Source organism: Oenanthe melanoleuca, chromosome 12, assembly GCF_029582105.1.
Source record: "Oenanthe melanoleuca isolate GR-GAL-2019-014 chromosome 12, OMel1.0, whole genome shotgun sequence".
Classification (NCBI taxonomy): domain Eukaryota; kingdom Metazoa; phylum Chordata; class Aves; order Passeriformes; family Muscicapidae; genus Oenanthe; species Oenanthe melanoleuca.
The window spans coordinates 3,648,402-3,671,369 of NC_079346.1; the positions used below are offsets into that span (position 1 = coordinate 3,648,402).

General features: G+C 43.0%; 2 protein-coding genes across 3 annotated transcripts in view; one reads left to right on the top strand and one right to left on the bottom strand.

Moving 5' to 3' along the window:
- Window positions 1–22,968, top strand: part of FOXP1 (forkhead box P1) — a 378,724-nt gene that overhangs the window by 116,086 nt on the left and 239,670 nt on the right. The gene's annotated exons all lie outside the window — the stretch shown is intronic.
- Window positions 5,274–9,194, bottom strand: LOC130258505 (uncharacterized). The gene is made up of 2 exons (XM_056501937.1): window positions 6,932–9,194; window positions 5,274–6,807 (listed from the first exon to the last, which is right to left on the bottom strand). Exons 1-2 carry the CDS (start codon window positions 6,982–6,984, stop codon window positions 5,889–5,891), a joined length of 972 nt encoding a protein of 323 aa, XP_056357912.1. The 5' UTR covers window positions 6,985–9,194; the 3' UTR covers window positions 5,274–5,888.

Below are 22,968 nucleotides of genomic sequence, written 5' to 3' on the forward strand. Positions count from 1 at the left end.
TTTCTTGGTTTTTTTTTTTTTATTTTTATTTTTAATTTTTTATTTTTGGGTCACATTTCCTTTATGCAATAGTTGTGAGTTCAATAATGACAAGCACTCTAGTTGGGTACTATTCACTCTGTGTTCTGCATTTATCATATGGCAGAGATCCTTTGGTGTGCTCTGATGAATCAGCGTGCAGACAGAAACACAAAGCATTGACTAAACAGATTACCAGGAATAGTTTATTTAAAGAGGGGATGTTCCTGGTGGGATGAGAGGATCTGAATCTGCTCAGTTTTAGCATGTGGGGCTTAACGTCTCCCTCTCTGCTCCCTCTGCCAGAAAAGTTGGGGCTGACTTTGTTCTTGGGGCTGTTGTATGTTACAGTAAGAAATGTACTTATAAAATGCTGCAATTGCTTCCTCAGTTCAGTTATATTTTATGTGTAGGTGACTAGTTACATACCTGGCTTCTTCCACATTTAATTCCATTATTTATGTGGGCAGGAATGTATTTTTGAGTCTGTAGGAACAGGACTTGTGTAGGGTCTGACCTGGGGCCAGTTGGATGGAGGGAATTGAAGCACCATCTTGCACTTGGTGAGCTGGTGGTCAAACTTGCACAGTCTAAAATGGCTTTTTGCTGCTGGGTTCATGCTGTGAATCCATGAAGGGATGATTCCCCCTCCTGAGCTCGGTCTGGGTGTCCCTGCCTGGCTGGGTGGGTGCCTGCTGATGCCAGGCATATCTCTCTCTGTTCCCCTTGTGCCAGACCCTGCCAGGGACTAATTCCCTGCTCCGTGAGATGTTACTCTGCCAAACCCAACCCAGGACAGATAAACTGAGAAAACAGGTCTCATGTGAAATGTACAAGTAACAAACATTGTTTGTTTAGTGCTTCCCCACCCTCATGTTTAATTGTATAAATTAAATGTCGCGTCAGTCTGCCTCAGGTGTTGGCATCCTATTCAAATTTCAATTACCACCATTAAAGTGTATTTACGCAGTGCACAAATATAGGCAGAATTTACAGCAATCTTTTATTGCTGGTTACGTCCTAAAAAAATAACTCTGAAATGCTGAATCGCTAAGTTTAAGCAAGTTTTAAGTTGAAGGAAAAATTCTTTTCTCACACAGTGCAAGTCCTAGATGAAACAAACAGCAGTGAATGGTATCACTGCTCAGCTCATGTCTCTGTGACTGTACAGCAGTAATCATATATTGTTACTGGAACCACCTAAATAATTAATTGTAAGAAAACAACATAGTTAAGGCTCAGGAGGGGAGCAAAGGGGAGAGTTGCAAGACTGAATTTTCTCACTGCCTGAGAACAACATTTGCAAGGCTCTCTTTAGCTACTGCTAGGAAGAATATAATTGAACAGAGGCTGAAATTATAGTTCTGAAAGAATAAGCTTTTCTGTATATCAAACATTTCGTACAGTAAAACAATGCTATACCCAATGAATAATTAAAGTACTGAAGAAAAACATCTCTCCGTGTGTAACTTAATTATATGTGTGAAGCATTTTTACCCTTATGAAAAAAATGTAAGGAGCGACTTTTGTTTTCATCTCTGTTCATTATATGAGAGGCTCTTTCTGTAAAATATGAAGTGTTGTGGAGCTCTGTGAACTTCTCAGTGGCTTTCTGGGATTGTCCTACATGACCCTTAAAGTGTTGGTGATAGATTCAAGTGTGGTGGCATTTCCAGGGTGGTTTTTTTTTTTTTTTTTTTTTTTTTTTTTTTTTTTGTCTAAAGCAATGGGTAAAAACATGTAAGAAGAGGGGAGTGTGCAAGTGGTAGCACTGCTCTGCTTCATTGTGTATACAAAACAGGATCTGTAAGAAAGAGAATTAAGAGCTCAGTATTTCAGTAATGAGAAAATAGTGTTAATTTATAGATTTTTGTGAGTGCCTATTAACTCAGATAAAGTTCCAGCCACTCTAAAGTATTATCTTCCTTACTCTATTAAGTGAACATGGTTTAAGTTTTTCTAAATATTGCTGAGACAGACACTTTTTCAACTTTCATCTTCAAACCATTTTGCACCCACCATCTAACAAACTCATGATTCTTGAGGCTCTTGCACCACCAGTGCAAATGCATCTGGACCACGGATACTAACATTACTTCCAGAAACTTGGACTTCAGATTATTCCAAGTGACCAGTGTGTTTGTGTTGGGGCAGTTGTGAGGAGCTCAGGTTCCAGCATGGTGATTTTACAGGTGTTCTGCAGTTATTGGGTGTTTCTTTCTCTCACAAGACAAATACCAGCTGGGAAGGGTCTTTTAACTCATCCAATCTCAGCCCTTAGCTGTGCTCCTGTCTCCAGTGCTGCTGCACCTGGATGGCTTTCCCTCTCCAAGTAAGAGGTTGGCAGCTGCTCTGTTCAGGACTTTGTAGCCTGTTGAATCATTCAAATGTGTGTCCCCCACAGAAAGCACTCTTTTTCTTTCCTTATTCTATTTTTTTTTTCCCTCAGTGCAGTCAAATGTCTGGTTTTGTTTCTCACCTCCACGTAATAAAATCAAAACTATTAGTAATAGAAGAACCTGTAGAAAGGGGAGGTTTTTCTCCCATCTGCTACTTCATGCTTGGGTGTGAAAGGAGCCAGGATCATGTTTCTCTTGGCAGTTGTCTGGCTGGCATCCTGGATGTGGGGAGCTGGGGAAAGGTGCACAGGGTTGAGGGGGGGCACCCTGAATGTGGCTTGGTCACATAACTGAAACCCCTGGTGACATCCATTGTTTTGGAGGTCTGTCTGTTGTCACAAGCTGCACCCAGGAGCTGGGTCACAAGCCATTCAAGTAAATCCTAAACAAGTATTCCCTTGTGAAAAGGGTAAGGAAACTGCTGGAAAAACATCCTTGTGGATTATTTTTAACCCAGTCTCTCGGGACCATCTATTTCCCCATGTGAGCCTTGTCCCCTGTAGCAGAGGAACAAGATGAAGTGAGTTGCATCTGGTTAATTAACGTTCTCCTAAGGGTTTCTTTGGGGGCCTTCTTCTCTGAAAGTACTTTTCTAAATTACTGTGAATTAAGGGTGTGAGGAGATTTGATTAGTTTGGGTACTTCTTGGTAGTCATCATGAAAGCCTTCATTTTTGTTTGGGAGGATTGAAGAGTTTTCCTGGTGTATGTAGTGGTTAGTGCCATGGAAATACCTCTAGTGCAGAGGCAGAGCTACTTAAAAATTCTTCCAGCCAGCAGATCCTTGCTGTGTTTGCAAGGGTTCCTTTGGCAATGAAGATGATTTCAGAAAAGAGTATATTTTTTTCTTCTTAAAAGGTTACTAAGGATACTGTCCCTAAAATAAGGATAGGAAACTCTTAAATATGGCATCACAGATTGGATACCTTTTCTTCTAAATCACTTGTGTTTGATATGTGGGTGCTTGTGTTGTTTTCTCATTCTTTGTTAGTCTGTCTGTGCAAACAGATGTACATTGTCTTCAGGATTATTTCAAACCATAAACTATTTAAGACATCCTAATGTGAAAACAGCAGTATTAGACATCCAAGCTGGAAGCAGGTTCTAATCCTGATGCTTGATAACTCAGGGAAGGTTTGGGTGTAACCAGTGAAGGTTTTTTGTTTGGTTTTGAGCATTTCAGTCAAGCACATATTTTTATTTTCTATAGACCCAAGAACATGATCTGAATATATTCTGTACTTGGGAGTATTTTTTTTTCTATTTAATGCTAATGATGTTTACAATATTTACTTTGTTCCTGTTAGTTGTCTTTAGCTTTGTAAATGTGTCTTTGACTTCTCCTGTACGTCATTGCACGCTCAGATGGCTTCATGTAGAGACAAAGTCATCAGAGCATTGAAAATGATTGAAAATTTCTGAGCATCTCAGTGATGCTGTTAGTTTTCATTTTCCAAGAGCAATGCAACCCTTCATTGCAGGTTGATATACCTGACATGTTAGAGGGGAATTTTTGAAAAGGAAACAGTTTTCAAGGATATTTTATTCTTGATCTGTAAGCAAACGTTGACATCAAAGTCTCAGGCACTTAGCTGAGGTGCTAAAGATACTTACATAGTTTTGTACTGCTTATGGAAGATGCTGCCAATTTTATTATGTTTTAGAGTTCTCTGGTCCTGCTATTTGAGCAGGAGCATAGTTGAAGATGGTCAGTCTCTATACTCTTCAAATAACAGAATGGGCACCGTTGAGAGGTTTCCACCCCTTTCTTCTTTTTTATGAGCAGAACAGCTTTGCTAAGCAGACACATTTTAATGATAGCAAACTACATTTACACATTATATAGTGGTATTTTGCTACATTAATTACCTTGTCAAATGTAATAGGTAATTACCACATCAAATCACCTTCAAATGTTACATGGAGGTAAAAATTGCTAAATTATTTTAAAAAACAAACAAAATCCCAGAAGCCCAAGGGCAACATCACCACAAACCTGTCTCTTTCTCTTTTAAAATAGCCCACTGATATATGTGAAGGCAAGAGCCTCCCTAAGCTCAGCTAGTGTTGGCTTTGGGGTATGGCAGTGGCTGCTGTGTGTCCCCCAACACCATGCATGTCCCTTCTCTGATTTTAAATAAAATCCTCTGATTTTATTTTAGCTGTTTTTTTGTTCCTAGCCTGAAGCTGGTCTTTTGAGTGAACCTGTGAATAATTTGTGCCCAGTCTAGGCTGTGCTGGAGGAGCACTTCTCCTGTGTGACCAACCATAGTACACAGAAGAAGAAAAATAATAAATTTTGGTGGCTCTTTTCTGATAGCTACCCAAATGGCATTTCTGGTGAAACTCTGCAACAAATGTGTGAAACTAGTTAGTGCTTTAATGTGCAGAGAGCATGTGCCATTGTGGTTCCCACAGGGACCAGGAGCTGAGTGATGCAGGTCTTTGTCTTGTCTTACCATAGCAGAAAAGGGATGTGGGAGAAAGACTGCTTTGAAGTGCAATTGTGAGTAGAGACCAACCCATAAAGCTCAGTTAGCAGGTTACTTTGCAGATAAGTACTATTGCTTTAGATCCTCCTTGTTTTGCCTTCTTTTGGGGATCTACTTAGTGTCCTCAAGGGTTTTGGCAGAGACTGCTTGGTGCACTACATAGCTCCGGGAAAAATAAAGAGCAAAGGGGTTCTATCAGGGAGGGGAGACCCTCTTGTGTATTTATATTTTGTGTCTTTGTTTAAATATGCTTGATGTCTTTTGTCCAGTGGTGAAAGAAGGATGAAAAGAGGTGGCAAATGCTGCTGCTTGTTCTTTCATACACATTACATGTGCCTTAAAAAAGACTGCAATTACCAGGTTTTGGAAGACAAATTGATTTATTTTGAAAACTCTGTGACTATGTAACTATGTAACTATAGCTATCTATCAATCTATCTATCTGTATATATAACTATCAATCTATCTGTATATATAACTATCAGTCTATCTGTATATATAACTATCTATCAGTCTATCTATCTGTATATATAACTATCAGTCTATCTATCTGTATATATATGTAACTATATATAACTATTATTCAGCCTTGAGGAGACTGAGGCGAGATTTCATTGTGATCTTCAACATCCTTATGGGGAGAAGCAAAGGGGCAGGTACTGATCTCTTCATTCTTGTGACCAGTAGCAGGACTCAAAGAAATGATGTGAGTCTCTTGGGGAGGTTTAGATTGGATATCAGTAAAAATGGTTTTCACGCAGTGGGTGGTTGATTACTGGAACAAGTCTTAGCATCGAGCCTGCCTGAGTTCAAGAAGTGTTTTTTTAACAATGCTGTCAGGCACATGGTGGGATTCTTCGGGTCTCCTCCACAGCACCAGAAGTTGAGCTCAATGATTGTGATGGATCAGCATGTTCTGTGATTCCAATACCGGCTCATTGGTAGGAACTGAAACTGATTTATGGAAGCACCCTCCAGTATCAGTAACGTGGCCTCCTGTGAGCTGGAGAGTCTTTGGGGCTGCTGGCTCTCCTTTTTTGTGGTCGCTGTGGTCCCCTAGGTGAAGGATCACCTCTCCTAACAAAATTAGGAGGGCCTGGGTACAGCCTCTCTTGTTCCTCCTGGGGTCTTTGCCCCACATGGGTGGTAGTGGAAGCAGAGGGGTGTGTACTTGGACGCCAACCAATGGCACTAGATGAGGTGCTAGGCATCTCATCCATGCTGGATCTTGGTGGAGCAGGAGTAAGAGATGAGGAGCTGTTCTCCTGCCCTGTGGTACCACGGGTGTCCCGCTGGCGTGGACGGTGGCGGTCCTCCCTGCAACGCTGCTGCTCAGGGACACGTGTGTGCTGGACCCTCCTGGATGTTACTGTTTCAAACAGCATCTCCAAGCTCTGACAGAACCACGAGTGCAGAGTCTGTTGTAATGCTGAGTTGACAGAGAAACGGCTCATCCAGTTTGGGAGGTGGAAGCCACCGAAGAAATGCTGGTCATCTCCCTCTGTCGCCCACTGTTGACGTGCTCCAGGGCGATCGAGGTTGGGAGCATCTGGGTCTCTGTGAGCACTTCCTGCTGGGAGGACTTCTGGTGGTGCCTCAGGTGGAATGATGACATCCTCCTCAAAATCATCATCTGCCCGCACTGAGTGCAGGATGGAGGTCATCTTCCCCTTGCACAGGGGGCACTGGGTTTTGTTGTTGGCCCACCGGTGGATGCAGCCATAGCAGAAGCAGTGCAGGCACGGCATCACAAAGCTGGGCTCCCTCCAGCTGTCCAGACAGATGGGACAGCGCTCCTCCACCTCTGTGTCCGTGCTGCCCCTGCGCTGTGCTGGGCTGGGGGGAACTTGGGATGGTGAGCCGCTCCCCCTTGCTGCTTCTGCAGCAATGCCTGCCATGCTGGGGAAGGGCAAGAGACACAGTAGTCACTGATGGGCCCAGGGAGGGGAAAAAAGAGATAGTCGGGTTTCTCAGGAAGGAAACCCTCCCAGCTCCCAGGCGGACATGTCCCTGTCCAGCTCACCTTGGCTGCCGTGAGCGCATCTTCCTGAAGCCCCGGCTGCCTGAACCTGGCATGGCCGGGGAACGTCCTTCTATGGCTCTGGAGTGAATAACTGAGTGCTGTGACCAACTCTCAGCTCACTGCCAGCTCCAAGGCCTGGCACTCCGCACCTCGCGTCCTGCTCGGCTGGAGTCTGCTGCAGGCTGGCCGAGTCAGGTTCTGTGTCCAGGTACGAGAGTCAGGGCCGGTGACGCCACAGTCATCGCTGGGAGGCGGTTGGGTTCCTTCCTTGGTAACCGTGGAACCATGGCTTGGGTTGTTAGCAGTGCCGGAGCCCGTTGCTCGGGGCTGGCAGTACCCCGGGCTGTCCCCGCCATGGCGCTGCCTGGCAGCTCTGTGGGCCCAGCACACGTGTCGAGGGCTGTCCCTGCCCACCCCATCCCCTGTCTCGTGCTCTTGTGGCACCAGTGCTTCCCAGCAGCCCCCCAGGCCTCGGCCATGTCTGCCCAGGGCTGTGTTGGATGTCTCTGGGCATGCACGGCCAAAGGCTTCATTGGTAACACCTCATGGTACCCTTGGAACTCGGTTGCTGCAGGCCATCCCCCGGCCCGGTGCTTTTGTCTGTATCTCTTCCTCTTAGATGCTTCACATGCTTCAGTTCTTTTTCCCTGTGATATCTCTGCTGGATTTCACAGGACCAGTGATCTCCAGTTCCCTTCTTTGTGCTTGCTTGTTCAGATAAAGCAAGCCTTCCTGCTCTTTCACCTGCTGCCGCCTTGCAGTTGTACCTTGTGTCCTTCCTCAGCCCGTGAGCCTGCAGTCAGGGCCTGGAAGGATGAGCAGAAGGTTGGGAAGAGTTGCTGGTTTTTTGGATCAGTGCAGTGAAGCCATTCCTGAGTTTATTTTGCCTGGTGGTTTATTCCTAGCCTAAAGCTGTTCTTTTCAGTGAATCCAAGAGAAGATTTGTGTCCAGCCTAGGCCATGCTGAAAGGGACACTTCTATGTGACTAACAGCAGTACCCAGAGGAAGATAAGTAATAAGTTTTGGTTATTCTTTGATATCTGATAGCTACCTAAATGGCACTGATAAAGCTCTGCAGTAGATATATGAAACTAGTTTAGTGCTTTAATGTGCAGGCAGCACATCCCACAGTGGTAGCCACAGGGACCAGGAGCTGAGTGATGCAGGTCCCTGTCTTGCAGCAGCAGCAAAGAGAGGTGAGGGAAAGACTCCTTAGAAGTGCATTTGTGAGTGAGTAGAGACACAAAGGGGTGAGCTAGTGGGGACTGAGTGAGAGTACTCTTCCCAAACTACAAGTGTACTTGTATCTTGATTCGTTACAGTCCTGACATTGCTTTTAGCAAGCCACACAACTTCACCAGTTTTAAAGACCTGGGTAAGTTATAAGTCTGTTCCCATGTGTTTCATAAAGCTCAGTTAGCAGATTGCTTTGCAGAAAACTCATAAGACTTTATATCCTCTTCCCTTTATCTTCCCTGGGACCTGTGGATTTTAAGACAGGTTGGTGGGGCAAGCTGGCTCCAGAGAGCCAAGGCCCAGGGAGCAAAACTGTAGTAACCAGCCATCTCTTGTGACCTTGGCAGATCACCAGGATAAGGAAGTTTGTGATCTGAGTCTATATTGAGAGCTGCTCCTCATCCTGGCAGAGGGTGAGCCTCTCCTCCCTTTGTGCTCTCGTAGGGAATGGCATCCTTTGTGCCTCACCAATCCCTGAGTCATTCTCAGAGGCAGAGATGACAGGGAAAGGAGGGAGCTGCCTTGATGTTGCTCCTTGTTGCCAGGTTGTCCTGCTACCCTCACCACTGCTTCTCTCTAGCCTTGGGTGAACCCCAGCCCACAACAGAGACAGCCTGAGATTGCAGGGCTGCTGCCACCCTCCCGTGCAGAGCTAGGGGCCAGGAGGAGATCTCCTGACTCCATCTCTGAAGCTGTGTGTGACTTTTTTTTTTTAATTTGCTTGGTTTTTTTAATTTTTTGGTGGTTGCTACTTCCTCTTGCCCAAGATTTCTTAGCCAGTGCTCAGGGAGAACTTGCCTTAAATGGGAAGTGTAACCAAATCCATTGCAAATTAGCAGTTAAACTGACAGAAGGACGTTGGAGTTTTTATTTGTTGCATTTCGAAGTTGGCCAAGTCATGCTGTGGATATAAAAGGATTGTTCTTCACACTCTGGCATGCTGGGCGAGGAGGCTACTGTGGTGTGTCCACACAACATGGCTGAGTGTGGCATAATCTGGTTTGAAATAAACTTGATGACTTTCTTCTCCTCTGTCTGAATTAATATTGGGGGTTTATGAGAACAGAGAGCAAAATGCATCATGTCCTCATTTTTCCGACAGCTGACACATAGAGATGCCGTTGTTTAGGAGAAGGCCACTCACCAATCCATCCCCAGCCATGTGGAAAATGTTAGCGGTGCTGTATCTTGGATACAGTACCTCTATTTTCCGAAGAGATGAACACTGTTAAGTGTATCTTTCTGCAGGAGCTGAGCCTCCCTTTAGGATTCTGGGATCTCTTTTTCTGATCTTTTCTTTCCTGCTGAGTGCTGACTGAGGTATTTCTGGGGTAACTGCCAGGGTTGTTCTCTCACTAATGATTCATGTGCCCTTCGCATGTTGCTCTGCAAAATGACATGTAACAGCGTGTACCCAGTATCCACTTTACATTGGCTTGGCTCTCCAAACATGTACTTTTGCTTTCATCTCAGAAGTTGTGCCGCTCCAGTAGATTTGTGGTGCTGCCACTGGTAGAAATTATTCAAATGTTAATTTTTGGGGCCGCTGGTGAAATGCCCAGTGCTCTGCTGTGTCACAGTTTCTAAAGCTGTCATATACTGCTGGGGGATCTGTGGTGCTCTGCAAAGGGATCCCGGTGCTGAGTACACTGAGGCGCTTGACTCTGAGCTCTCATGCTGCACAGTAGCTCCTTTGCTATTCCTATCCTGTCAAAAAGGGGTGATGAACCATAATGTGAGAACTGTAGGTATCAAGCTCCATGCAAATAAAACCCCTCCTAAATACTGATCTCAGTGGAAGCCAGCAGTGAGCAGCCAGGAGGGCACAGGTAGGGGCTGTAGAGCCCTGGCTGGGGCCAGGGATCCCCCTTGACTGCAGATTGTCTAATATGTTCCTAATAGAGTTGTGGCTTTTCCAGAGTAGATACGGCATGTGAAGGGAGACCACAGATTGAATTCCTGGAGACCACTAGAGAGCCATTAGCTGGTAATAGCTTTCAAACTGTCCTGGGCTACTGGTGGAGCGCGTGTCTCCCTCACCTTTGTGTGTAACACTTTCGAGTTTATAACGTTTTTCTAAATGACTCAGTAGCGTGTGCTAGGCTTTTGGTGGCCCACTTGAAACGCTCTTAGAAGGGTTTGCTTTTCAGAAAGAGCTGAGTGTTATCCTTAGAAATTCAGGCTCTTTTTCAGGGTAGTAACGTCTCTTCAGTCTGTGTGTTTAACATATGACATGCGCCAGTCAGTCCATTGGCCTCTTCCAGGATTGCAATTCTGCTTTTCTGCAGAGGCATTAGAAAAGTATGGAACTGTAAATATGATAAAGATGTGCAGTCGACATATGCTCTATAGCTGTGCTAGATCAGGACCCAAAGTGAGGAATAAAGGTTGGTTCTGGAAAGCACCATCCAACTTTTCTTACTCTTAATTGTTTTTACATCCAGATCATTCAGAGATACATAAAGTCCTTATGAACTTTAAGAGTTCATAGTGAGGAATCAGTTCTAACAATATAATCTAGAAAAAAGAGGCAGTTTTATTCTTAACCTGTGATTTGTCTAGCACAAGTTTCTGTTCTAGAAAATGTCTTTGTCCTAGGAGAAAGAAAATACCTTCAGAGCCTCCCTTTGTCCACAAAATTTATGTCCTCAGTGATCCAGACAGTAAAACTCCATGAAGATCTATGTTATTTGAGAAGTACTATTAAAAATTAATCCAATTTTCTATTCTTCTGGTGTAAATAAATGGAAAAAAAAACCAGCTTGAAATCAAAATGGCCACTTTCTGAGTTTTATGCAGAATAAAAGGCTGTTTATCCTTTCTGCTTTATTTTAAGCTGTGGTTTTACTATTCAAGAAACAAATTCTAATCAGCCACCGTATCAGACAAATGGGAGCTTTAGTGAGAGGTTCGTATGTTGGGAGGGAGCACTAAGATTCTCATTATAGTGCATGTCTGAATAATTAGTAGGACCACTCTGCACTTTTTTTTGGCAATAAGAAGAAACTCTCCATTCAGTGCAGCGACAGACTGACAGGAGCATCGAGCAGTGCAGTCATTAGTGTGTGTCTGCCATCAATGTCATGTTACGGTGTCAAATTAGTTAGTGCCCCCTCCGGAGCCAAGCTGGACCTGCAAATTATCCTCCTACATCCCAGGAAACCGTGTTTGCTAAACCTCAGATCAAATGGGAACAAATGATTAACATGGCTCATAAATTAACTACTTTACAGGCTTATAACTTTTTACAAGTAGATAATAAAGACAGAATTTTTAGGGCTGTGTTGTGTTTACTTCAAAGCTGTGATGTATTCTGGTTTTGGATTGTTTTGTTTTTTTTTTTTCTTTGCCTATTTGTTGTAGATAGGTTTGCTTTTCTCTTAGGGGATAAAAAAATTGTATACAGCCAGGGAAATAATGTTTAGAAAATCTAGTGTCCTAAAGGAAGCAAATGTAAATCCACTGAAAACAATATAATTAAGTTTGTTATCTCATTGCCCGATAAGTCGCTGACAATAGTCTTTCTTCTTGTAGTGGCAGTTGTTCGTTAATGAGTTCACCAATTAAGTTTGAAAGATTACAGCCTTTGCCAAGAGGATTTATCTGTTTAAAAGCATTATATTTTTTGTGATACATTCTTACCATATTGTAAGCCTCTTTGTTAAAGAGGTATAAGACTACCTCTTAAACACATTAAATCCTATTACAGGCCCAAAAATAATTTTACAATCTGTTTACACATTAGCATCTACAAAACTGTAACAAATCTGTCCAGAGATGTCTGTTTTGAGAATAGGATGCTAACAGATAGTGCACTCTCTTGAAGCTGGATTGCCCTTGTGAAACGAGTGCTTTTTTGCTGCAGAATAATTGTTTTATAATGATTTATGACTATGCAAATAATATTCTTTTTATATCTCCTCCTTTTTAAATCTCTTCTCAGCTGCGTTTTTTAACAAATGCAGAAATAGTACTGAATTTTTAGTGCTCTTTTATAGCTTTTGAATCTAAAATAAACTGAAAAGAATAAGTTTTGTGCTTTCTATATATTAAAGTCTCATTCCCCCACATGCAAGCTACTGTTACCTTTCTTTTGTACCTTCAAGGGGGTGAGTAAGTCTTGATGTCAGAGATCAAATCAGCATTTTGGAAAGGGCCTAGCATGCAAAAACGTGCAAAATATATCTATTCATAAGAAAACGTCTGAAAATGCCAGAGGTTATGCTCAGTTTATCTGTCAGCAAGTTTAACTTAAAGTAGGTGGTAGTCAATTTAGTAAATACTTTACTAATACTGTAACTATAAAGAACCATGAGTGCAGTCTCAGCATCCTGACCTGTGCACGTTTTAATGACTCTGCTAGGGAAACACGCTGTACTGCAGATTAGCAATAACATTTAAAACACAAGTAATTTCTGCAGGAAGGTTTGCTTGTGTACAGTCATAGTGAAAACAGGAGAGAAAATTGTGCTCTTTAGTTAATCCTGGGAAAGAAAACTTCTTGTTGTTGCTTATATATCCAGTGAACCTGGGCACATCCTGTTATGAGTAATGCTTGTGTAGATCTGTGGACTTTATCAGGGATAATCCTATGACATTGGTTTTTTTTGATGTTTCAACGCCTCTTTCCTGGGTCTCCCTCTTCCCCCTCCAGCATGCTCATTGCAGTCCTTTACATGCAACTGAAGGAAGAGGCAAGAGTGATTTTCACACATCAGAGCTGCCCTAAAGCTCGTTGCTCTGAATTCCTTGTTGCCACATGCCTGCAGACCTGCTCCTGGCACAGAGCCCTTTCCCTCCTGCCTGGCCCATTCCCTGGTGATGCCCCAGCTTCCAGGAGCAGCAGAGCCCCACAGGCAGGGTGGCAACACCTTGGGGTTTTTCAAGCTTGATACTTCCCTGTCACTTTGCCTTTCTCTGTGAAGTCAGGCCCTGGGCAATGCATTTCCCCTGGATGGTTTCCCAACCCCTCTTAGGAAACGACAAGGATATTTGCTAATATGATAAACCAGCTGGGAACTGCATCCCCAGTTCAAGCCTGCCTTAATGTTTCTCTTCACTTTCTTACATGTAAAGTGCCTGCTGTGAGCTAGTAGCTCATAGCTGAGCAGTTAATAAATGTGATATATCCCCAAAGCATTGCACCAGATGCCCAGCAGCAGCTCTAAATCAGCAGGGCTGCCCCAGATCTGCCATGGGGCAGATCTGGCTCTGGTTCACATCACCTTGAAAAGCTTAAACCACTGAGGTTCTAGAAGCAGAGTTAAAGGTGGGACTTTGTGTTTCACTAGCCACCTTGTTGTGGTTTAAATATTACTTCATTTCAAATGAGACCACCCACTACCTCACACATGCTGTGTATGCTGCTGTCCTACATGTTCATTTAGGGGAATAATGAAATTATACCTGTGGGATAGTGCTACTTGGTGCCTGGTTAGCAAGACAAAATTACACTTCTGGTTGTGAAAAAAACAAACTTTGTAAATTAAATGTACTGTGAATTGCCTAATTGTTGAGAAAAACATGGGAGGTTTTTTTCACATCTTTGGCATTTGTCAAAATCAAACTCATGGTACTTCTCAAAATACTGAGTGTTTTCGTCCCCCCGTCCGTTCCCCCCCGCCCAGCACAGTTGGTACTTGGTGAGAAACACTGCTGGATATTTCTGTGGATCTGTGATATCTGGGTTGATCTGGAGCGCAGTGGGGTTGCCTCCATCACATCATGGCTGTTGAACTGTCCCAAGCAGCCCTCTTTAGTCTGCAATTGCTGAGCAAGCTGCTGTAGTCCCAAATCAGACTTTTTCTTCACTTCCAGCCCCCCTTAACTTCTTGTGTCTTTGCTCCCTTCCTTACCTTCATCCAACCACATAATTGCTTTATATTGCTTTAACACGCCAATCTGTGAAACTGCTCCATTTTCTCAGTTATTGGGCTATTTTCCTTGTTCTTTTGCGATAGAAATCCTAAGAGATTGTGCTTTTTGCACAATAGCAGATTTATGTTTAAGGAGACTGGCAGTCCTTGGAGAATGGGAAGTCTCATGTCTTTATCCTTGGATGATGATACTGAAGCAAGGATTTCTAGTACCAGTAGGCTTGCATGTAGGCATGGAAAAATGATGCCAAAAGCCTATTTGATCTAAATACATGTATTCACAAGTGTGGGGGGAAAAATGCTGATTCTGATATTGAACACTGCAGTCTGCTTTGTGTTCTAACCTAAGTGGAGCAAGCTGGCTTAAATCATCAAATATTTTTGAACTCTGCATGGAGGCGGCTGTTGTCTTACAGAGTGAAGGCAAAGCTGACATGTACTGGCATGCTCAGAGCAGACTTTATAGCACTGAATAAGGATCACATCGTATTTAAATCACAACAGGACAAACCACCCAACCTTGCCTACCCTTGGGAGCGGGGAACACCCCTGGCACTTCCTTTTAGGGTGGGAAAGCTCACTTCCAGATACGTCCCAGGTACTGATAAGGAACTTGGAAGCTTTAGTTAAACTGAGTTAATCATGGTTGTTTTCATTTTTATGGTACATGTTGATGTGTTTGCAGTGACACCCTCTACTATTTTTTCTTTCATGCTGTTTAAAAAGAAAAACCAAGAAAACAGTGTCCTGTTTGCAGTGAACAAGAGCTTGAGGGTACAGCATGGAAAATTAGTTAGAATTTCTGTCTTGGGAAAAACATATGAATTTTGTGCTGGGTTTTTGATGCTGAATGATCAGGTTCTGTTTTTATTAAAGCAAAACATATATATTGTACAGGATAAGTGTTATATTTATAAACATTTCCTTGTCTCTACAAGCTCTTGTTCCCTTTACAAAAAAAGCTGTTCATGCTGCAATAAAAATACATATATTTAATTCTTAAGGAGAAGGTTTATGCATTTTATTCCTGGTTCACAAAGAAAGTTTTGCTGAGCAGAAACCTGCAGTTCCTTTCAAGGCAGCTGCATGAATTTACATAGAAAATGCAAACTGGCACAAAGAGTAAACTCCTAAAACCTGGAAAGGTCTCTGGTGAGAATCCCTGCTCAGGGATATCTCATTCAGAGATGTTACAGTGTGAGCACAGGTCATTTTCCTGTGCTGTCCTTTTGATTTTCTTAGACCAGTTCTAACTGGTTCTGGAAAGTTGAAGTTGCAAAACATGTTGAGCCTGAAAAGCCTGTTGGTTAAGTAGTGGACAATTAGAATTATCAAATCATAGAATGGCTTAAGTTAGAAGCTCAATTTGTTCCAACCCCCTGCCATGGGCAGGGACACCTTCCACTAGACCAGGTTTCTCCAAGCCCCATCCAACCTGGGCTTGAACACTTCCAGAGATGGGGCATGATTCACCCACTTGTTTGAAAATAATATTTCTATGTGTACATCCCTGGGCAGGGTTAAGGGAAGCTCAGTGGTGTTTCAGGTTTGATGGCTGCTGTGGTGGTGCTGGGGTGGGGAGCCCTGTGAAGAGACCCTGCTGGTGTGGCACAGCTCATCCAGGTCTGGGTTGGGGCTGGCTGGGACCAGCTGCTGTTTCAAGGCTCAGGGAAGGGCACATTCTGGGCTGAATGCTTTTCTCCCCATGGTTGAGGCAGCAGCAAGGCTGCAGATGGGCACAAGGGTGGTGCTTGGTGGTATCCCAGGGAGTGGGCTGGATCCAAGGTGCCTGAGCAGCCCTTGCCCAGCTCCTGATGCTGACAGTTACACATTTTCCAGAGAGCTGGTGGCAAACCTTCAGCTGCTGGTGAGTTTGCTGCCTTCACCACTGGCTTTGGTCTGACCACAGGCATGAAGAAAATGGGTGTCAGGCATGAGCCAACGGCTGGAGGAGCCTTGGGTAATCCTTCTGTAACCATGGGCAGGAGCTCGCTGCCCATGATTTGTGAGTTCCTCTGCTTTGAAAGCACCCTGAGCGTGACTGTACCTACTTTAACACAGGGAATGGGTTTTCCAAGCCAAAGAGTCAGTGTGACCTTTGATGGGTTCCACACAACGAGTACAGCGATTAGGAAGAAGCAAATCCTGTGCTGAACTGAATGTCTCAACTGAATGATCCTTCAGTGGGCATGCTGGACCCTGACAGCCAGCAGAGAGGCAGCCTGCACAAAATGTTTCAGGCTAACTTACTTTGGGTTAACTGGTATGACAGAATGATGAATGCTGAGGTTTTGTGATGCAGCAATTGCACAAATGTTGAAATGTTAATTGTGTGGGCTCAGCTGCCTCGGGCTGGATGTGCTGTCCCTCAGACTGGCTGCCCTGCCAGCTGCCGACCCAGGGACTGGAGCTTGGCACGGGCAGTGTGGCTGCTGGAGAGGAGCTGAAGTGTGTGCTCAAGGCTGTCTTGACCCTGTTAAAATGGTTTCTAGCTTGCTTTTCTTTTCTTATGGTACAAATGTAGACCAGAGCAAACTGTGCTGCTTGTTTGTGGGTACCACACCTGCCTTTATGCATTGTGGATGTGAAGAAGCAAGATTAGGTAGCCCAGTGTTTTGACTTTGCAGATGACTGTGCTGGGAGCAGAGCTCACTTTCTGCAGCTATGCAGTGGGAATAATGTTCTGAACAAAGGTTAGAGGCCATCTGTGCAGGAGGCAAGTGCAATTTAATGTCAGCTGTGTGGGATAGCAGGACTTTACTGCAGTCTATTGACTATTCCCAGCTTTAAATATCAAGTCCTGTGTAATTTGCCTAAAGAGATGGAAGGATGGAAGCTGACCTCAGGCCGCCTGTTTCTCTGCGCTTACTTAAACCACAGATTCATGTTTCCCACCAATTTCATACATATGAATGCATGGGTTTGAACACACCAAAACAGAGACACAGCTCAGATGCTGTCATGAGGCACCTTTGGTCCTTTCTTCTGTTTCCTCCATTTGGGGCCTTAGGGGGAGGTATGATGAGATCTGATTAGTAGTAAGTCTGTTAATTATATCTCCTAAATTAGAGCATCAGTGCAGAAGCATCACTTTCTGATTGGGATTAAAAAGCCCTTCATCTCAACAAAGCACAGCCAGTTGCAGCTGATAGCAAAGTGCACTGAGATGCATCAGATCAAAGTGATGCACTTCATGTGTGATGCCAAAATGGCTAATGAATTACTTAGACTAAGATTTATTACCCACTACATATTGATGCTCTTGAAAGGTACTATCCAAAGCCATGACTTCATGTTTAAACTAACCTGCTGGTTTATCTTTCTGTTTCACCAAGTAGCTTCTCTGTGAGTGTCCAACTTTAAATAAGCCTGCTGGTGTAGTCCTTCCTTAAATTCTGAACTTGATGGGAGTTTATTCTTGGGGTGGGACTGAACATGGGGGCTTTAATCCAGAGTGCCTGTATTTCCCTGGCTGTGTCCAGAGCTTCTGGCCCCATGTATGTTTGCACAGGAGGGTAACAGATAATGTCTCACTCTCACCTTTACACTCCCCTCCGCCTGCTCAGCCCTTCTACAGCCACCCTTCTTCCCAGCTTCCCATGTCAAGGACCTCTCCCAAAATACCTCTGGTTCATTTTGCTTGTTGGAAGGTCTCCATGTGACCTCAGGATAATGAGGAGGCACTGAAGATCATTACACAGCTTGCTGAACAGCTTCTGACTCTCTTTCTCTGCTTTTGAAAAGAGGTTTTGGGGACTGCAGGCCATGATATGAACTAAGCTGTGAGTAGGGTGATTTTTTGCTGCTTTTGTTGCTTCTGTGCCAGGGTTATGTTATGCATGAACAAATCCAGGCTTCTGGAAAACGTTTAGGCTGTAGATTTAAGGGTAGGAGATGTTAAGAGAATCCACCTGGTTTGACATGGAGCCATTAAAAATAGGGGGGCCATGTGAGAGCTGAGTTATCAGAACTTCCTGTTTCCAGCTTTTTTTCTACCAAGATTCAATGGCCAGTGGTGTGGCCACATACATAACACACACTTCCACAGTTGCCTTCAGTTGCAATTTGTCTAAAAATAGGGTAAGAAAAAGCACCTATGTCTGTTGGGGTGGAAGTTTGACACAAGTAGGTGAAATGGCCTGGCTATGTACAAAGATACAGGAACAACTATTTTTGCGTTCAGGACTTGCTGGGCAGAAATAACTCGGTCCTACCAAAGCTGGGACATCTGGTACATGAAAGTGTTTTGTAATGAATTGGAAATGGCATTACTGCAATATATATAATAACATGGAGATGGTGGTGCAGTATGGTGTGGGGAACTTGTGTAGAAGATAGAAAATGTCATGGTTTTCACATACATTGTGGAAAAGAGAAAATAACTTCAAGTGTAAAGGATATGGAAATTCAGTGAATAAACATCAGTGCATTCGAGGATTTTTCATGCAACAAGCTAGATTTATCTTTCACAGAAAAAAATCTATAAACATCAATGACTGCAGTTAGATGAGAAAGTCTGGGTGTGCAAGAAAACCTACTTTTCAATGGATCTCAATTTCCTTAAATTTAAACAATCAAACATTAGAAGTTCTAAGATCTTATTCATTTCTCATTTGTATCGGTTTCATCCAGGACACCTCCTGAGATTTGAAAAAAGCTGTGCTGTTTAACACCTGAGTAAGCGAAAACCAGCCTCATTTTTCTGTTTGAGCTCAACAACATTTCAACAGCTTGTTTCTTAACAGGTAAAATGGACTAGAACTGTGAAAACACTCGATTCACTTTGGGCAATAATTCACCAGGGCTGGGCAACTTGTAAACACATTGAGAAACTGTTCCTTCCAGATTTAACCAGAGACTGGTTGGGAGCAGAAAAGAAATCCAACATTTCTTGAAAAGCTGGGATTTCTGTTATTTTATTGTTTTGAAGCAGAAAAAGTCTCATGAAATGCAGGTGCAGCTCTGACTTCCACCTAGGCAAGGAATGACTCAACAAAGAACATTATCTCCTTGTTCAGAAACAGATGTGGTGCCCTTACCTATTCCATTGCACAGGAGAAGACGTAGGAACCTGGAAGTGCAAGACCACCTTCATGGAATATCACATATTCCAGTATTTTTGTTAGCTCATGTGTTCACAAACTATATCCACATGGTATAATACCCCAGAGACATATAGTATAACATGATGCAGTTTACTTCTAAGTCAGGCCTCTGTTGTATGGCCTAAAAGCTTTGTAAGAGTTTAGCAGCAATATCAAGGAAAACCAATATAAGTGGTCCATTAATGAATAGGTCCTTGAGTGTCAGGAAGCAGACGTTGTTGGAAACTTGTGTAATATTACTGTTGGGTTTTATTAATTAAATATAGCTATTAATATGACCTTGGATTTAAACACAATGACCTCTTTTGTGGGTATGATTAGCAGATGTTTACCATAATTCTTCACTCTGTGAAAAATGCTTGTTGCACCCAATAAAAACAACCATATTTACTTTGCTAAATCAAATATTTGGAACTTGGGTCTTACTTTATATATCATGGCTCCAGTGTCTTAGACTTTCCAAGTTTAAGGTTGAGAACCCTTGGAGTAACATATGTGGTAGATCCGGGAGTACAATGACCTATTGTATCAGGGAGTGCTTTTCCCCCTCTCTTTGGCATTGTATCTATTACAGTGGAACCAGTGTGCTCCACCAGCCTCTGGATTTTATTTTTACAGAAGGGTGAGGAGAGCATTTTTGAATCCACAAGGTTTTCTGTATTTTATCCATTACTTGCGGGCAACTTCCTTTCCAGAACTGCAGCATTGGAAGCAGGAAGCACAATTCCAGTTCTTAAAATAAAGCTGGAAGTTATTTTCCTTTTCAATAGCATCTCACCTAATTTTAGACTTTAAAAAGTCTAAAGTTTGCTGATAATTTTCCTTTTCTCTTACCAAATCCAGAATTTAGAGGTGACAAATCCCATTAACATCCCCCCCGAATGCCACCTGCTGCCCTCAAACTATTTTCTGGGTATATTGAGTGTTGATTCGTAACTGCTTTTAGTAGCGGGTCTGCTGCCTGCTTGTCTGCAGTGCTGAAAGGAAATAGCAAGGGAACAAAACTATGCTTTTCTTGGGAAACCACTCCCTTTGGAATGGAGAGATATGGCTTGCCACTTTTATTTTGTTTCCCCCTCCAAAGTAAGCAACAACACTGCAAGGATCAGGGCCAGCAAGAAAAGAATATTATTTAAAAGGCGTCATCTATCTAGCCCAGTGTATTTCAGGAAAAGGAGTCTCCCGCTTCATATTTTAAGGAGTGTAATAAAAATAGCAATCGGTTTAAGAAAGGGGCTGACGGACCGGGGAAAGTGACAGCGGCAGCGCAGGGAAATAGTGCTCCATTTATCTGAGCACGCGAGCACGTTGATAATGCTGCTCTCTGCAGTCGGTGCCATCAAATCCCAGACAATTTGTATCCCCGGCGTGGCAGGTTACTTACATGGGAACAAGTCTCCCTAACTTTATTGCAGATCATCATTAACCAGCTACTGCTGTTTGTTTGCCGTTACCTGCTGCACCGTGTTCCCGAGCTGTGGGTCATTTATTCACCTCACCCACTTCAGGGACCTGCAGCTTCCAGAAACACACCCTGCCTGCCATCTCTTCCCTTGCTTCCCTCTCCATGAGGGAAAAAAAATTACTTGGTGCAGCTTCTGTCTTGATTTAGCCTAAGCAAAGGTTGCGTAACAAACGTTTAAGAGGCTGCAAGAAGCAGCTACAGCGGGCATAGACAAAAGGAGGGGCAGCAGTAATAAGGAAGAAGGATGGGCTCCTCTTCTCCATCCTCAGATCTGCTGTTGACAGGGGTGTGGGTGTGTAAGGATCCAGATAAGACTTAACGGCTCTAGGTGGGATATCCTGCTTTCTGAAGATCTTTAATCAGTTGGACTGGCATCCTATAAGCACAATTTCTTGATTATCTTTCTTGGCATGTTTCGATTTCCTTTCCCTTTGTTCTGTAATATTTGTGATTATTGTCTTTATTAAAATGCTAGCTCCTTTGCAGCTTGCAACCTGAAGGCTATTTTTTTTTAATTTTTCCTAGTTTTTATAGTTTTATTTGGTGATTTTTTCAGCTTGATGAGTTTCCTCTCAGGAGTACTTAGTCCTTTACTGAAAATATGGGGGGTAGAGTGTCACAAGTCTTTGGAAGCCAATTGCAAAATCTCCATTGAAGCCAGTACATCTCTTGATTTGTAGTTGACAGTTTACCCCATTATATCTATCCTAAATAGTTACAGGTTAGGTCACTTGGGAGGGAAGGCTGTAATTTTGTCTGAAAGCACAGTTTGGTGAAACTATGATATCAGCACAACTATTATAAAACATGAAGTCCTTTGTCTTCTCCCATATAAAAATATGTAATTTCCACCCATTATCAGTATTACTGCAAGAATCCTTGCAGTAAACTTGTCTTTTGATAGGCAGAAACTTGTCTTTGCTAAGAATGAGTACAGTGAATTGTAACGTCTTTTTTAAAGGAGAATAAATAACATGAGTGAAGTTTACTAGAACACAACAAAGCTGTTTCCCGGAAAGCTTCTGCAGAGTCAGGTAGGATATGCTGAAGATTTATACTTGGGGTGAACATGTGCAAGTACCATAATGATGCTGTAGAGAACATTGGAGTAAAATATTTGTACAACAGATATGCCTAAAGAAAACACATGGTTTGGATTTGACTGGCTTTCAGATTACAGGACAGTTAAATGAAAGTTCCTTTAAATATGTGCATGAAAGTAGCATCATGGATGAGGGGGAGGTCAGGTCTAGCATAGTTACCTCTTTCCTAGACAAAAAAAATATCAACTGACCATCAGTCTCCCCTGGATTGGGGACCCAGGGATGAGCTCCAGGAGGAGGAGAAGCTGCACAATGAAAGGGGGGGGTCTCAACATCATACAACTCACTGCGCAGCTGCTACCGTGAGAAGGGTTTTAAAACCAAAGTGTTGCTTATCCTGGCTAGGTGTGCAATTGTTTTGAACTCATTCAATCAAGAATCAGGAGATTTATAGTGAAATAAAGAAAAAAAAAAAAAAAAAAAAAAAAAGGAAAAAGATCAATAGAAAGGGTGGAGTAGCAGCTGTGATTAAGGAAAAAGATTACTGTTGATTTATTGATTCAGTCCTCAGCTTGCCATCTCAATCCGAGATTTTTTTTTTTTTTTTTTTGTTAATGTTATTAATATTTATTCTTTAGTGCCATGTGCCAATTAGAGTAGATTGTAATTAAGTCTCTAGGTCTGAAAATATTAGGCCCCACGTAGCACAGAATGTTAGCATTGCACATTACTGGAAAGAGAAACTTAAGTCTGGAAGGCTGGTGCTGAGCACAGAAAAAAGCCAGTTCTCTCTGCAGTGCAAGCAGCAGTTTTTGTGGTCACCCTTTCTGGGAATGCCAGAGAAGGATGATTGCAGAAGGCTGTTGTGCCAGGCTTTTGAGATTTGAGGGAAGTCACTCTGGCCAAGTCTGTTTTTCCTTGCATGGAGTGAGAAACATTTCTCAGGCTCATGTTGAAGGTTTCCTTTTCTCTGCAGAGAATTCAGTTTTGGGGCACTTTATTCTTCTGATGATGTTGTCTGTTTGCTGGGTGTCGGCTAGCACAGCACCCTTGTCTAGGGTCTTACTGTAACAGGCAGTGCAAATTATAGGAGTTCCCAAGGTCTTCCCTTTGGTTTGAGCTGAGAACAGGATAGTTCAAGACTTATTTTCTTTTTTCCTGTGTAGAGGGAAACATGAGAACTCCTTGTTGTGAAGCGGCAGAACTGAGTCAGCGAGGGTTTAGTCAAAGAAGAAACACATCAGTGCAAACCAGAATAAAAAAACGTGCTTTCTTCATTACTCATTATACCACAGTGGGAATCAAAATCAC

Coding starts and splice junctions, on each gene's coding strand:
- LOC130258505 (XM_056501937.1), bottom strand. CDS start 6,984: ATGCCAGGTTCAGGCAGCCGGGGCTTCAGGAAGATGCGCTCACGGCAG. Junction 6,808..6,931: donor ATGCGCTCACGGCAGCCAAG/GTGAGCTGGACA, acceptor GCCCTTCCCCAG/CATGGCAGGCATTGCTGCAG.